The sequence below is a fragment of the Xiphophorus hellerii genome, chromosome 2 (assembly GCF_003331165.1).
Source record: "Xiphophorus hellerii strain 12219 chromosome 2, Xiphophorus_hellerii-4.1, whole genome shotgun sequence".
Classification (NCBI taxonomy): Eukaryota; Metazoa; Chordata; class Actinopteri; order Cyprinodontiformes; family Poeciliidae; genus Xiphophorus; species Xiphophorus hellerii.
Window position 1 is genome coordinate 4479698 of NC_045673.1, and position 16090 is coordinate 4495787.

A 16090-nucleotide genomic window follows, 5' to 3' on the forward strand; every position below is an offset into this window, starting at 1 on the left:
TTTTTTTAATTCAGTAATTGATATTAATTTCTGAAATTTTCCGGAAAAAAGGGGAATTTCTGAGTTTGAAAAGTTGGAAGGTTGCAAGATAGAAAAGTCAGATTTTGAGATTAATCTCAGAATTTTTTAGAAAAATTATGGAAATAGATTCAAAAGTCAAATTTCTGATTTTTGTTTTAAAAAATCTAAGATAAATAAACCGTTTATTTATCTTGTTTTAGACATGGTCAGCGTTTTTAATCTTTGTTTTCACCAGGTTCGCCTGAAAACGGTTTGTTTTTAAATGTAGGCTGTTATGCGTGTTGTGGCCACTTGGGGGCAGTGCTCACTTTTGTTTTCCGGGCTGAAACATCAACAACATATAGTTTAAATACTTGATCTGTTCTCTACTGGTTAGCGGAGCGAATTTTAGCTGCATTAAAGATAAATATACCAGAAACCATCGATTTGTTTTTTTTCCTGGCAGGTTTCAACGGTCAGAACGAGTTCAAGTGTTTGGTATTTACCAGAAACCAAAGAAGAAAAATGAATCTAAATGACAAAATATTGAATTGTGTCTTGGAACAGATTAGTGGGATTTGTTTTATTTAAATGTGTAATAACATTTTAAATGAACAAATTACCTTTTGGCAGGGGCCGTTGTTTCTTCTTCGTTGTACTTAAGACGCGGTTGTGTCCCAACGGGTCGCTCCCATTATGAAATATAGAGAAATTAGATATAAAATAAACATAAAACTTGAATGAAGTGAAGAAAAAAAGATCGTGATGTCAAATAGATCAGTTTCGAAGTTCTGACAATGATAATTTGATGTTAAAACAGGAAGTGTTTCTGATAATGTATGGCTTCATAAGTTCTCATCAAATTATTACTTCACTCTCCTAATATTGTGACTTATTCTGTCGCAGAGTAAAAGTTAAACAAGATGGCGGCCCTGGCATCACTCTGAACTACGGAAACCCAAGGAGTGCTCCTTGCTTTTGCCAAACAAAAGCAAGGAGTGCTTTTGTTTGGTGAAACAAAAAACGATTTCAGGAAGAAAAAAAAAAGTCTGATTTATCAAAAATTAAATAATCAAAAATGTGATAAAATCGATTCATTACCCAGCCTATTTCTTTGTAGCTGCGTAGTTTTAGCGAGTTTAAGTTTGTATCAAGTTGACCCAAATTGTGATGAGAAACTTTGCATCTCTGGTTTCTGCAAATGAAAAACTGTCAAAATGTGCATAATGACTTAAAGCTCTTAAGATCTGTTAGAAAAGTTGTACAGGAAACAAAATTTACCGTTTTCAGATGAGTTTCAAAGCTAAAAACTAGAACCATAAACCTCAGAGACGAGAAAAGCCGCAGCGGCAGATATGAAAAAGATAGATTTATTTAATGACGAATAAAAACAGAAAGAAGTCATGGAGCTTCTGGGGAAGAGCAGCAACATTACCGAGACTCCACGAGAAAAACGAGAAGGGATGGGAGGATGGGAGGAGGTGTGATCAACGGATTCCCTCCACGGAGAAGAAAAGAAACAGGAAGTTCACACACAGGAGGACAGACATGAAAACAGCCCAACTCTGGAGAAAAAACTAACTTTTTTATCTTCTTCTTAACTACAAACACTGAAATTTAGCCACAAGTTTTACAACTGGCTTTTTAATTCTTAAAATTCAATACAAAAAAATGAGAATTATGATACTTCTATTTATTTATAACAGCAATGTTTTTAACAGTAGGAAGTGCCCCTCGTTCCAGGTTGGGTGTTGGACACAGGAGGTTTAAAAAAAAAAAAAGTTTCGGGATTGGAGTTCGGAAACTAAAAACGTTAAAACAAAAATAAAATAAAAACCTAACGCAAACTGAAATAGAGCTTTCCCCTCGGCTCAATCCGGTCCAGAACCTCCTGAACTTGGATGAATCTTCTGTAATCCAGACTGAGAGTCCCGGTTCCGGTCGGGAACTGCAGCCGTCCGCGTACACAAGGTGGCCGCTCCAGTTGCCGCAGTCGGAATCGGGTCCGTCAGGTAGGAAAGATGGAGGGAGGAAAAGAAAGAAAAGAGAAAAAAAAAAAGCTAGCTGGCAGGCTAGCTTCTGACCCGACACGAACATCTGAGACGGACACGGACAGAGAGAGAGAGAGAGAGAGAAAACGGAAACACCTTCTCACTTTAATCGGGTTTATGACACATGCGCGTGCACGAGTCTCCCACGAGTGTTTAAGATGTCCTCACTACACAGTTACGTCCTTGTTTTTTAAACGCATCCATCCATCCACTCATCCATCCTTCCATCCGGCACCCCTGGGCCGTCTGCGCTGCCCGAACGCAGTCCAGTTCCATGTCTCGGGGGTGTAGCAGAGAGAGGGAGGGGCCTGGGCTCCTGACTGATCGGGCCCCCGTTGCCCCCCCCGGCAAACTTGCACTCCGACGCTCGCCTGCGTAACGTTCTCAGCACATGGAGATGGTGACGTTGATGCCCAGGTTTCCGTTCTCGGCGAACAGCTGCGCGATCGACGTGTCGAACACCAGGCAGTCGCTGTTCATGATGGCGGTGGCGATGCCCTCGTGGATGGAGCGGGGCGTGGCCTCCCAGGTGAGCCGGCGCCGGTGGCCGTTCAGCTCCAGCCGGTAGGCGAAGTTCTCGGCCTGCTTGCGCGTCCCGATGAGCTGCACGATAGCGAAGAACTGCTGGTGGCCGTCGTACTTCTCCTGCTTCTCCAGGACCAGCATGAAGTGGAAGCCAAAGCAGGACTGCATCATGACCCAGTCCACCGCGCCCGGGAGGTTGATGTCCGTCGCCAGGAACACGATGTCCTCGCCCTGCAGCGACACGAGAACCATCAAAATCCTCACAAAACGTCAACGCCACACAGTCAGCTCAGTCCTGCTGCTGCACTGTGTTACATCTATTCCAGGTAGTTTATCTTGTTGTCCAGCAGAGGGCGCTCTGAACTGTTGGTGTGAGATAAAACATCCAGAAAACATCCTGCTGGCTCAGATTTTATTCAGAACAAACTATTCAGAGGTAGTTAATAAAATACATTCAACTCAACATTCAAAATATAAAAGTATTTAGAGAGAAAAATCTAAAACTATATTTTCAGGTCAGGAGAGTTAAAAATTACAACATTGTTTTATCAAAAAGGACAGTTTTCCCAATCTGATTGGTTCCTGTCATTCGGCTTGTTAAAGGCTTTCTGCTCTGATTGGTTCCTGTCATTCGGCTTGTTAAAGGCTTTCTGCTCTGATTGGTTCCTGTCATTCGGCTTGTTAAAGGCTTTCTGCTCTGATTGGTTCCTGTCATTCGGCTTGTTAAAGGCTCTCTGATCTGATTGGTTCGTGACATTCAGCTTGTTAATGGCTCTCTGCTCTGATTGGTTCCTGATATTCAACTCGTTAAAGGCTCTCTGCTCTGATTGGTTCCTGACATTGAGCTCGTTAAAACATCCCGGTTGATGCTTCAGACTGTGTGGCTGAAAATACCAGAAACACCCTCGTTATGGTGAGACACGGTGGTGGCAGCATCATGATTTCACTCAGGTGACATTTTTTTTGATGATCTTGTACAAAAACTCAAAGCTACAGTATGTCAAAATGTGGAAGAGTTTAGCAGGTCCGAATTGTTTAGTTTAGTTTCAGTGGTGCGGTTCTGACCTGCAGCGTGGTGATGGACTTGTGCTGATGCATCAGGTGCGGCATGACGGCGTCCAGCGACCCCTGCCACTTGCAGGAGGCGCCGGGACAGGGGCAGGAGTACGGCCGGAACTCGCACAGCTCCTCGTGCTCCGTCTTGTCGGTGTGCGGCAGCGTGACCTCGCAGCCCGACGACGCGTACTTGCAGGGGAACAGGACGGAGTTGGCCACCTTCTCCATGGCCAGGTTCCTGATGGAGCCCAGCGGGCCCCTGCAGGTGGGACAGCAGGTGAGCTTGGGCCGGCAGTTGGAACACACCTGGAGAAAATACGGGACAATGTTTTCAGTCCGAGGTCAGAGGAACAAATGGACCCCAGTCGGCTGGAGCTGAGGTTAAAATGAGACGTTCTCTGATTATAGGCTGAACAAATTCAGCTGCACGATAAATTATCCCAGAAATTATTGCGATAAACAATAATATTGTCATTTTGAGACGATTTTCAACAATGAAAGGCATATTAATGCAAGTACATACACTCAAAGACAATAAACCTTTAATTTCTAAAGAATATTCAACACTGGAACTGGAAAACACTTTAAATATCCAAAATAAAAAACAAAATGACAATAATTCAAGTGAATTATGAAGCCTCTGAAAGCAAAGCTGCATTTCAACAAATATTAACCATTCAGCTTAGACAGAGGAAACAGGCAAAGGCGGCAGCTGGGACTGTTATAAAAAATTTAATTAAATTGTGGCATCTCTCCAACAATTTTTGTTTGACTGGAAATCATCTAGGTCATTTTAATTTATCATTTGATTAAGGGCTTCACCGACTGCAGTTTTACCAATCTCTTACCAAGAAAGTTGCTGAATTGGCAACAATGTGGTGACTACTGTTAACTGTAAATGTGCAGACATGACCTGGTCAGCCGGTTTGTCAGTCAAACCTCTCACAGGGGAAAAGAAAAGCACAGTGGTTGATTTTTAGACCTTTGCCAAGACTGATAACATCGGTGGATGAGATCGGCTTCACGTCAAAATCGGCCAGTCACCGACGATCTCCCAAAATCATCGGCACCGATAAATCGGCTGGCCGATAAATCGCTGCATCCCTAATTTGATTGATTTATTGCTTATTGTGAGTCTGTACATTTTTGGTGATTTTAGCTTTTTAAACCTGAGCTGAGGGACGTACCAGGTGTCCGGACTGACACTGCAGGATGGGGGGCAGCACATAGTCGAAGCAGACGGGACACTCGAACAGGCTGGCCAGGTCGCTGTTGGAGGCGGTGGTGCCTGACAGGGTGGGCACGCGCTGAGACGGCGGGCACTTGGAGGTTCCTGTGGGCAGCGCGGTGGCGGTCTGGCGACTCATTTCTGACAATGATGACACACAGAGAGCAGAGGGGAAAAAAAACCTTTACATCCTGCAGTTTAACTTTAACTTGAATAAAACCACAGAGCGGGTTTTTTACTGCAGCTCCACGGCACAGAGAGAAAAACAACAACAAATGGGTGTGTGCATACAAATACGTTTTCTTTTCTTTGACTATTCATTATTTAAACAATAAAAATATAAAGAGAGACAAGTTAGAAATCAGGTTACCAAACTAAGCTTTCTATTGTTCCTGCTCCAAATTATTTTCTCAGTCTAAAAGCTCTTATTACCACAAAATGTGTTAAACATCAATATAGAAAAGATTAGGCCTCCCTGAATTATGCCTCATATTTTATAGAACAATTCTTATTGTTTAAAATGTATTTAATTATTTCCATTTGGCTGGAATAAACAATAATAATAATAATGAAATAAAACCGTAATAAAACAGAAAAATTCTGTAAATAAAATTAATAAAACAGTAGCAAAATAATACTAACATTTTATTTGAATTTCTAATTATTTTTAGCTAAAACTTATTCTGATTTTTTAAAATTGTTATTTCCATTTGGGTGGAGGAGTAATCAGTAGTAAATAATTAAATTAATAAAATAAAAATAGTACATAAAAGAGTAATAACATAGAAGATAAAAATAAAAAATGAGAAATATAAATAAAACATCATTAAATATTTTATTTGGATTTCTATTATTTATTATCTATTATGATTTAACTAAACGAAATAATTTTTAGTGTCGTTCATTTTATTATCTATTATTTTGTCATGAATCATCTCGCTTAAAACAAATTAGTTGTGAGTTAGTGTCAGAAAAACACAAATAACTGATATCCTTAAATATCAGAATATAACATATAAGAGCTGCTGATGTAAACTATTTACACAGTTTGTGAAATAACTACTGCTGATCACGTTACTTTGTGTTTGAAAGCCAAAAATGAAATGTAGCTGCTAGCTTTTCATGCTAATGATGGATGACAACAACAACACTCGACTTGGATAATTATCATTCTCAGCTCCAACTTACAAAATGAATCGAAAGCAGAATAAAAACTTGACCAGCTTGCATGCTTTGGACAAAAAACCATCTCCGAACTGCAAAATGGGTGGAAGATCGGCTTTCCCACCCATTTTACCACCTGACGCGCTCTGTTCTCGTTTCCAGCCCTAATGATGTGCAGGAGTCAGACAGTGGAGAAGTGATGGCATCGTGCGTGGGAGGAGAAGAGATTCAGGTGGGGAGACGGAGGAACAATATGTACACAGCAGCTGAGGAAAGCTGTTAAATATTTAATTCTGCACATGTATTAACCAACAGCAGCAGCTTCTGAGCTCTGATCTTTGGTTTGTAGGAGCTTCAGGATTTATAAAAGCATAAGAATTAAGAAATATCCATTTATTTTTGTTGTAATTTAGAAACCTTCGACATAATTCTACAACAAGTAATAGTGACGACAATGACCAGCACAACCCAAGCAGCTGGTAGGTGTGCAGACGGGGATGCAGATGTGCAGGTTGTTAGCAGCTGCAGAGGAAGAAAATGCCTCTAAACATCTGCCATGACGGAGCTGCAGCCTTAGCAGCTATTATTAGCCGCTCTTAACATGCTAACAGCAGAAAAGACCAAATTAGTTCAGGACATTCAGAGAGGCCTGCGTGCACGAAGTCTGCAACGGCGACGCAAGCAGCCAGACGCAGGCAGAGCAACACAAAATGTACTCAAGTAAGAGCAGAACTACTTCAGCATGTTTTTACTGTAGCCATCCAAGAAATTATTCAAGACTAAAAGATTATTTTATAAAAAGTCTACTCAAGTACTGAGTAACTAATCAAATTAACAATCATTTACCAAAATATTAACTTAGGTGGAAATTTTGATATTTTAAGGATGAAAATTACAATAATTCATATAAGTGACAAAAAAATAAAATCAGGCAAAAGAAAATTTTCCAAATCCGTTTCTCTTAATAAAAAAGTTATGAAACTTTATCAGAAACTGCAGGTTTGTTTCTGTGTCTGGTGGATTTTTGGTTAAAACATGTTCAATTTTCATTCAGTGGTTAGAAAATACAGAAATTTTACTCAAGAATAGAGATACTTTATAATAAAATTACTCAAGCAAAACTCCTAAAAGTACCTTCTCAAAAAAAGATACTCAAGTAAATGTAATTGCATAAATCTACGTAGTTTTTACCCAACTCAACGCAACTCCAGTTTCTGTGCTGACCGTATTTTCATCATCCAAAGGATTATAAAGTTACTTACTAAAAAGACAATTTGTACTGGGATTTTAGCAGAAGCTGATCAGGAAATTATTTTTATTTTGTCTTTATTTACACTGGTAGCTCTGCTGTTCAAGAGAAGTCAGGCAGATGAGCTGAAACTGTTGCCTTAGCAACCGTTAGCTCTAAGGATGTAGCAATATGCAAATTTGGGCCGATATCGATAGCCAATATTATGCTGTTACGGCCAATAACTGATTTTATATGTAGTTCTGTGTCCAAACTTTGGCCAAAACTGTTAAGTTGAGAGAACTTTTTTTTTAAATTAAAACTGAAAAGATTTACTCGTTTAAGGCATTTGTTTTTATCTCCTCAAAAAATAATTTACTAAAATAAGACAATATTTTAATAAAGCCAGGTGGATATACATTTTGCAGATAAAGGAAGCTTTTTTTTTTTACGTTTGGCAACAAAACTTGGGCAGCGCTTCATGGTTTTAGTCATGTGTAATCAATCTTTTAAAAAAAGAAAAAATAATTTCTCTTGTACCTAAATGAATGTTTAAGAAGATTTTATTCACCGAGTTAATCACAGATTTGCTCCTTTCTGTGCCAAAGCAACCGCACCTCCTGCAGAGCAGGATTGTGGAGTCTTTAACCGAAGCAGAGAAGCAATGACAGCGGTGCAGTCGTTTGTTCATGCTGTTGAAACAGTGGGAGATATATATATATATATATATATATATATATATATATATAATATTGGAAAATATCAGTTATCGGTATTGGTGTATTAATTAGAACCAGTTCTCATGAAGGAAACTGCAGAAAATAACAGCTGAGAGCTCCAGGAGCGTCATGCTGAGAGGATTAGCGGCGGAGAAGAACAATTCAGGACACAGGAGAGCCGGGGAAGCTTCAGGAGTCGTTTACTCCAAACTGGAATTAGGAACGTAAATGATATGTAGAAATGTTGACGATGATGATGTAATATGACTTTTCATAATGTAAACCGTAGGCCTGTCATATAGGACAATAAGTTGTCCCTCAAATGAATGAGATGATTTTGATGTTTTGACACCATTTTTCAACTAATACAATAATTATGGCATAATAGTGCAAATTCACTTCCTCAAAGACTAACAAGAATGTTGTTAAAAATTAAGACACTAAAAACAATAAGTAAAAAGAAAATGAACCACACACAACCAAAACCATAAATAAAACTGATCATGAGCCATCTGTAAACAAGATTGCTCTTCAAAAAATATTAAACCACAACAGAAATGATCAAGCTCTTTTTAATTTATCATGCAATTGATTAACTACATACCATGATAGGCAATTAGTTGCAGCAACACTTTTTAGTTGTAGTTTTAGATTTTACCACCTTTTTGCCTTTTAAGATGTTTTTGCTGCATTAAGCACCAATATTTACCGAGTGTGTAACAGGCACAGAAAGCCTGAATGCATTGTACTTAAACAATAAGTAAACAGGTACTGCAGTCCATGCTGTTTGCAATAAATCGTGATGTGATGTGCGAGTATAAAACAGGTTCATGATGTCACCAGCGCAAAGAAGGGCAGAAAAAACAAAGAGAGCAACAGACTGGTGCAAAGTTATTTTCTGATGGATTATTCTCCAAGTCTTATGGGAAACCTTCCAGTTAAACTTGCTCTTATTGTTCATGTGTGGTTGTTTCCCTGTCAAGGTAGTGCCGTCTTCACAGTGGAGATGAACTAAACGTGAGATCAAAACGACCCAACAATGACTTCCTCCACTGATCCAGGAACAGACTGGAGATGGTGTGTAGATTTTTCTGCATGTTCCTGTCTAACGACCAAAATGACAAAGTGGCTCAAAGATCAGAGAACATTGAGATTATTTTAACTGTGAAGATGAAACACAGTTTCATCTTCATCATCTGTTCTGGCTTTTACCCGGAAAACCAGAACAGTGGTTCTGCTCAGGTCTAGGCCGGTCATGATAAATTCTGCTGGACGATACATTAGTTATTCTGATAAACGATAATATTGTTGTTTGGAGACCATTTTCAGGTAATATAATGGTAATGACACCATAACAATGCAGGAACACATTCTCAAAGATCAATAAACCTTAAATTCTAATTAACATTTAACACTGGAACTTTCAAATATCCAAAATAAATTAACAAAATAACTAAAATTAATTATGAAGTCTGTATAAACAAAATTCTCTTTCAAAAAAAGGCTTAATTGAGACCAAATCACCAGACTGAAGACTTTTATCATCCAGTTTTGGTAGAAACAGAGAAAATGCTAATAAATGCCTGTGGAAATTATTGAGCTTGTTTTAATGTGTCATGCAATTAACTGATCTATTGCTTATTGCGACAGGTTTAACAGACTGATGGGCTTTGAGGACACAAATAAAAGCTTACGACATATCTGGAATAATTATTTCAACATTTCAGATCCCAGAAGCTGTGAAAGCTGCTTTTCTACATGTCGGACGACGACAAGCCGCTACGTGTCCGTCAGGCGGATAAACATAGCACGGCTGTTTGAGCCGGCACATGTGGTGCCAGCAAGGTGCCGAGATTAAAGCAGCGCAGGCCACAGTTTCTTTTGTTGTTAGCAGGGAGGCTTCACCTCTCACAGTTTACGGTTTCCGCAGCTCCTGGGCAACTCTGCTCACAGTGCGGACTCCAAAAAATACCAGCTTCTCGTTGGTTTGTAACATTAAAACACGCAGAAAACTGGACTCAAAACATAGGTCCACATTTTCCTGACTCTTTACTTTTACACAACGCCACACCATTCTCTTTGGGATTTATAATCTCAGGCGTTACATCTAAACATCAGCCGAGGGCATTAAGCACAGCTAGGATCCAACCAATTAAAGTATTATTAAATGGCATTTGAAATATAATATCCTTCTTGATATTTCACGCCTAAATAGTCATTTGCCGGTGTGATGGCAACTGCAATATTGTGCACAACAAATCAGCATTGACATCAGTATTGGACTTTTTTTTTTTTTCTCTCCCCTCCAGGGGATCTTTTGTGGGCTCTAGTGTCCCTTATATGATAATAGGCTGACAGGAAAGGGGGAGGGGGAAGACATATGCGGCAAATATCGTCGGGTCCAGGAGTCGAACCCGCGACGGCCGCATCGAGGACTCAAGGCCTCCAAACATGGGTCGCGCTAACCGCTACGCCACCATGGCACGCCGTATCGGACGTTTTTTAACACTTTGTATCGTCCTGATAAGCAAGACCGGGCCGATGGCATCAGCCGTTGTTTATTTAAATCTTGTTGTTGTTTGTGTTAAAATATAGGAGGGGTGGGAATCTTTTTCGATCCAAACTGATTACTCATGGTGATTTCAGCTTTAATCTATCTTTGTGAATAAGATCCTTATGATCTACTCCAGTTTGTTTTGCAAGGCAAATGCAGGCTTTAACTTTTCTTTTTGGCGTCGGGTCGTCTTGGCCAGGTTCTTTTTCTGTTCTAAATTATATAATTTTTGGTTTAATTTCTTCACAATTATTTCTTCTGTTCTCAAAGTGAATTGGCAACCTTGTCCATTTGTTGCCATATATAATTTCTGCTCAAAAGAATATTATTGCATTTACATCTTTAATTGTTAGATGGTCTTTTATTGTCACACTGGAAGTCTGATAAAAAAAAATCCCTGTGGATTAAAGACATTTATGCTTTTTTTAAAGCTTGAGAAAATTAAATACACTTTATGAGGATGTGCACAAAGGTTTTACAAAAAGCGGCAATGTTTTATTTCCTCCTTTTCAAACTTGGAGGTTTTGCCCAACTGAAGGTGTAATTGGATGAATGGGAGTAAATATCTGATGTATTATTTGTTTTTTGCTTTTGTTTTGTTTTTTTGGTTGAATTTGGTGAGCTGACATGTGAAGGGGGTTGGGTTTGTTCTCTAGTTTTATTTTTTATTTAACATTTCTTTTTCTTTTGCTAAAAAAGCAACAAAAGGGGCTGAAACTGGTGCATTGTATTTTTTTGATGGATTATTTTGTCAGGATTATATTAAGTGTATATGTATAATAAGAATTGTACAATGCAATTTGTTAGGCTCTAATAAAAATATTTATTTTTTCCACATTTGTTAAATTTTAAATATTATTCCATGCCAAGATGGAATTACTCCCTCCGTTTTGCTTTGACGAAGCGACCACAGAGACGGCCTCCTCCGTGGACGACGGCGTTGCAATTTACATCTAAAAGGCTTTTAACGATTAAACAATCATTGCAGTTATTTAGTGAAGAATCGTAACTAAAAAATGAACCAAAATAAGTCCAAATGTTTTCCTTAACGGAGACAGGGTCGGTTGAATCTCTGTTTCATTTTTCTAGTTTCCTCTGTTTTGGTGCTTTCGTTTCAGTACCGGCTGCGCACTGGAACATCAGTTACAAAATGGAGGAAAACAGACGGTGGATTCGTTTCATTTCTTTAAATTAATTTTGGGACACTTTAAATCAGTTCTGCATTGTAGTAAGTGAGAATCAGGATTCTTATGTGAATCTATCTTTTGGAACACAATTAAAATATATTATCTGTGAATATTGGCCATGACAGCGATTTTAATATCAGTCCCAACTTTCATATCAGTGCAGTTCTACAGAGAGTGATGGAAATATCCAGCTCAGTGTCAAGAAACATTGTAAATAAATAAATGGAGCCAATTTATGTCTCCAAACATAAACAGCAGTGATGATTCAGCTTTTTTGTTTCCATACACTCACCTTCGTCCATAAGATTTCCAAAGGCGGCTTTCTTCTGATCTTGAAATGTGGGGACCTCTGAAAAGACAAAAATAAATAAAATAGTCAAAAAACTGACAAACAATTAAACAGGTATTTAAGTAATGAAAGACTCAAAAAGCAACATGGAGGTCAACAAATAAAACTGTAGGGATGTCATGGCTACTCAAAAGTAATCCGTGAAAATAATAATCCATCCACAACATTTAATCCAGACAAACTGAAATAATACATACAGTTGATAACATGTTTAATATGCAAGGTGCAGTCTCCATTGTTACATTTTAAAGGCGTTTTAATAGAAACTATGGCTGCAGTTAATTATTTTAGTAATAGATTGTTCTAATGACTAATCAGATAACTTTAGCATATTCTACAATTTTTTTGCTCAACTTCTTAAGCTTTTTTATATAAAGCATAAAAACAAAATACATAAAAATGTGAAAAAACAATTTCCTGTTTTAAATAAGAAAACCAACATTGCATTGCCTAAAGTACAATAACAGAGCAAACCTTTAGTTAATTTGAACCAGGTGAGAATAAAATCGTAACTATAGTTTTACTATAAAGTAAACTATATGTGTGTTTTGGCTAAAACTTATGGACAGTTGTTTTTTTTTATCTTAAGTGCAAAAATGTATATTTATTTTAATTGCTACTCTGAATGTGTTTTTGTTTTAGCAATTTGTCATTTCTGGGTCCTTATACTCTAATGATTAATTACTACCTTTGTTGATTATTTCAATAATCAATTAATAAAGATTAATATCTAGTCCTGCCACTGTTAATTTATCAACAATTATTTTTAATCATCTACACAGCCAATTTTCCTATAAAAATTTGGATATATTTTATGTTTATTGCATGAAACATAAATGTAAACAAGTACTTAAGACACTTTAAAGTAGGAAATTACCCATGAGTAATAGACAGAAATGGTGTGTCGTCTCAATGTAATTTTTATCCCATTACATCAGAAGTATGTTGGTTTATGTAATTTTATAATTACATAAACCCTGATCATAATTACATACACGTGGCAAAAATATGCAAAATAAATCTTTTTTATATTGTTTGTTTTGAAAAAAGGACTGAATATTCAGTTTATTTTAAATGTAAAATAAGATAAAATTGGAAACTAGCAAAAACAGACATATCAAGTTATCAGTGTAACAGAAAAATAAAAAGTTTCTATTAGGGCTGAAATGATTAAGCAGCAGAGCCGTTTCTGGGCTGCTGAGGGGAAGTCCATTGATTACCAGCGTCTTCCTCTCAGGTGGGATCAGATTGTTTTTTATGGCTGCTGTCTCCACCGTGCCCACAGGCTGGCAGATATCAGGAAGAACCCGTCCATTTGGCCCATTTAAGCAGACTGAAGAATGCTCAATAAATGCATTTAGGGCTCTTACCTGCTGCTAATGTAGCGCATATCGCAGAGAAACTGCATAATCACTGGTCCTGCTGAGCTGGCTGCTGCTGCTGTTCATTCATATTTAATAGTGCAAATACAGCTACTGTCTTATCCCGAAACTGGGGTCCCTGCAGAATCAGGATCAGAATATTCTGATTCTCTTTGGAGCCCAGTTAAACCAGAGAGTGGTATGTTAACATACTAAGAAATCCTCTGGGAGGGAGCATGTTTAACATCTTTTTCTATCACCCAAGAAAATTCAGACAGAACAAAAACAGCAAAAGAAACAAGAAATGTGAGTAGCAAAACATGTTAGACACATTTTTGCTAGCCGGATATTTATAAAAAAAAAACAAATATCTCCATCATATTGCTTATAAAAAATATACAGTAAACACGCAATCAATATCAGAAATTTTTTTATCCACATGAACCTGCAAAATTCAGCCTGTTGTCCTTTTAAACATGCCAGACCCATAGGGGGCAGTGTAGCACAAAGATAAAACCTGTCTCAGCCAATCGGATTGCTTCAAAATAACTTCCTATTGGCACAAAGAGGTTTATTTGTATGGATATAGGTTGAACTTCTTTCAAATAAAGTAATAAAAACATTGGGAATAATGATTGGGAATAATCAATATTATTCCCAATGTTGATTGGGAATAATGTCAAAACAAGTATATGGATATTTTGCCGCATTCCTTGTTTCAGACCGTTTTTATAAGTGGTACTCTAAATCTGTTTTTCCATATACACGTGCAAACACAAATCTTTCTGCAGCAGGACTTACAAGTGGTTGGTCATGTGACAGAAACTGTGTTTATGTTGACCATATAATTGCAAAATTTGACAACTAGGAAATAAATTTGTTCAATTTACAAAGAAAAACTAATTTGAATTTTTTGATCAAATGTTTGTCGCTGGGATGAGGTGTTTTTTTTATACCGTATTTAAATTGTTTTGTTTTGCAAAACTGCATTGGAAACACTTTACGTATCACACGAGTCAAATGATCAACCACCAGCTGTTACTACTGGCAGAAACGCCAAAGAAGACAACAACCGAAAGTGGTACAAGGATGATAGCGCAGCATGTTTTTTAATGACTTCTTGTAAACAAACTTATTGATGTCTGATTTTAATTGTTTTTCTTATTTAATGGAAACACATCAACTGCAAAATTGTGTTTCTCAACATTAATGGAATGTCAACAAAGTTTTGTGCCCATTTGTAATGGAAACGCAGCTACTGATTAGGACCAATATTGTGGCAATGCCAGCGGTCTGATCATATTTTTCATAGTAGAAATGTGGAGTACGTTTATAAAATAATGGTAAATATTGGTTATAGGACACAGCACAATATTGATATCAGACATCGCTTCTTTCTAGATTATATTTCCTACAGTTCAGAAAACAAACAATTGTGCTCCAACACCTGAGATGTAGTTTCTGTTTCCTACAGATCACTGAAGTGATCAAATTTCAAAGACTTCAAACAGATCTAAAATGTCATTATGTGTGAACCGAGTTTCCCCATCAGCACGTTTCATTTTGTTTCGGAAGCAAACAGGAAAAAGCTCAGGTGGACAGATGTTTGTTTTCCAAACAGCTTCGCCCTGCAGGGCTAAATCCTGAACTTGGCATCAATATCCGACACAAACAAGACCAGAACCAGTGGAAAGTTGAAACGTTGCAACTTTTAAACCACAAAACAAAGTGTTTTAGTAGCTCCGCTGCCTCTCTGGGAAAATTTAAACTTGATTCTGTAATCTACAACTGAGAATTAGGGATATATTAATAAAAAAATAAAATAAAACAAGAATAAAGTCTTAATATTGCAATAATAAACCTCTACTATAATCATTTTTAATTATATTAAACACTAAAATGTCATAAGGACTTAATGTTTTGAGAATAAAGTAATACCTCGATGAAATAATAATATTAAGAGAATAAAGTCATTTAATTACCTTATTCTCACAATTCTGCAACTATAGTCTTATAATTTAATTGTACATATTTTTAGCGTGGGCCCAATACTTTATCATAGTAATCTCAGCAAAATTTTAAATAAAATAAAAAAACAACAACTAATGAGCAGTGAAGCACCACCCAGGCCTTTACTGTTCATAACAGACAGAATTTTTTCTTTAAAGTCTGACTTGCATATTTAAATTTATTTACCCCATCTAAATTCAAACCCCCAATATGTGTAAACTTAATTTTACTTTTGTGATTAAATGTAACATACAAGCACAAAAGAAAAATGTGCTGAAGTTTGGTTAAGCTTTACTCTGATTTTCTTTGTTTGTCCTGCTAATCAGTCAAAGAAAAAGTGGCTGAATTACAATAGTGATTAAACAAATGAAGCGTCATGAATTTAAGCTGCGCTAGGTAATATTAAAAAATAGATGTAATCAGTACTAAAAATATTAAACTATTAAATACACTAATTTCCTTCAAAATCAATACAAACAGGTGTTTTCATTTCTAATGTTTGCACATGTTTTCACAGGACAAACTGGAGTAGACCATCCCTCCTCTGGTCAGAAGAACAGGAAATGGCGGCTAGTGTTTATGTTAAGGGTTAGGGTAAGGGTTAGGGTAAGTAGCGCTGTCAATCATCCTCCATGTGGTGCTGAAATATCTGATTGAT

General features: G+C 37.3%; 1 protein-coding gene across 2 annotated transcripts in view; it reads right to left on the bottom strand.

The window, feature by feature from the left end:
- Positions 1-2344: 2344 nt before the first annotated feature.
- siah1 (siah E3 ubiquitin protein ligase 1) overlaps positions 2345-16090 on the bottom strand; it is a 30528-nt gene continuing 16782 nt past the window's right edge. For both annotated transcript variants that reach the window (XM_032590541.1, XM_032590551.1), the window contains exons 2-5: positions 12005-12061; positions 4820-5001; positions 3642-3938; positions 2345-2807 (exon numbers count right to left, since the gene is read on the bottom strand). In XM_032590541.1, the coding sequence (XP_032446432.1) occupies positions 2436-2807; positions 3642-3938; positions 4820-5001; positions 12005-12014 (861 nt within the window). In that variant the 5' untranslated portion in view covers positions 12015-12061 and the 3' untranslated portion in view covers positions 2345-2435. The remainder of the gene's footprint in view (positions 2808-3641; positions 3939-4819; positions 5002-12004; positions 12062-16090) is intronic.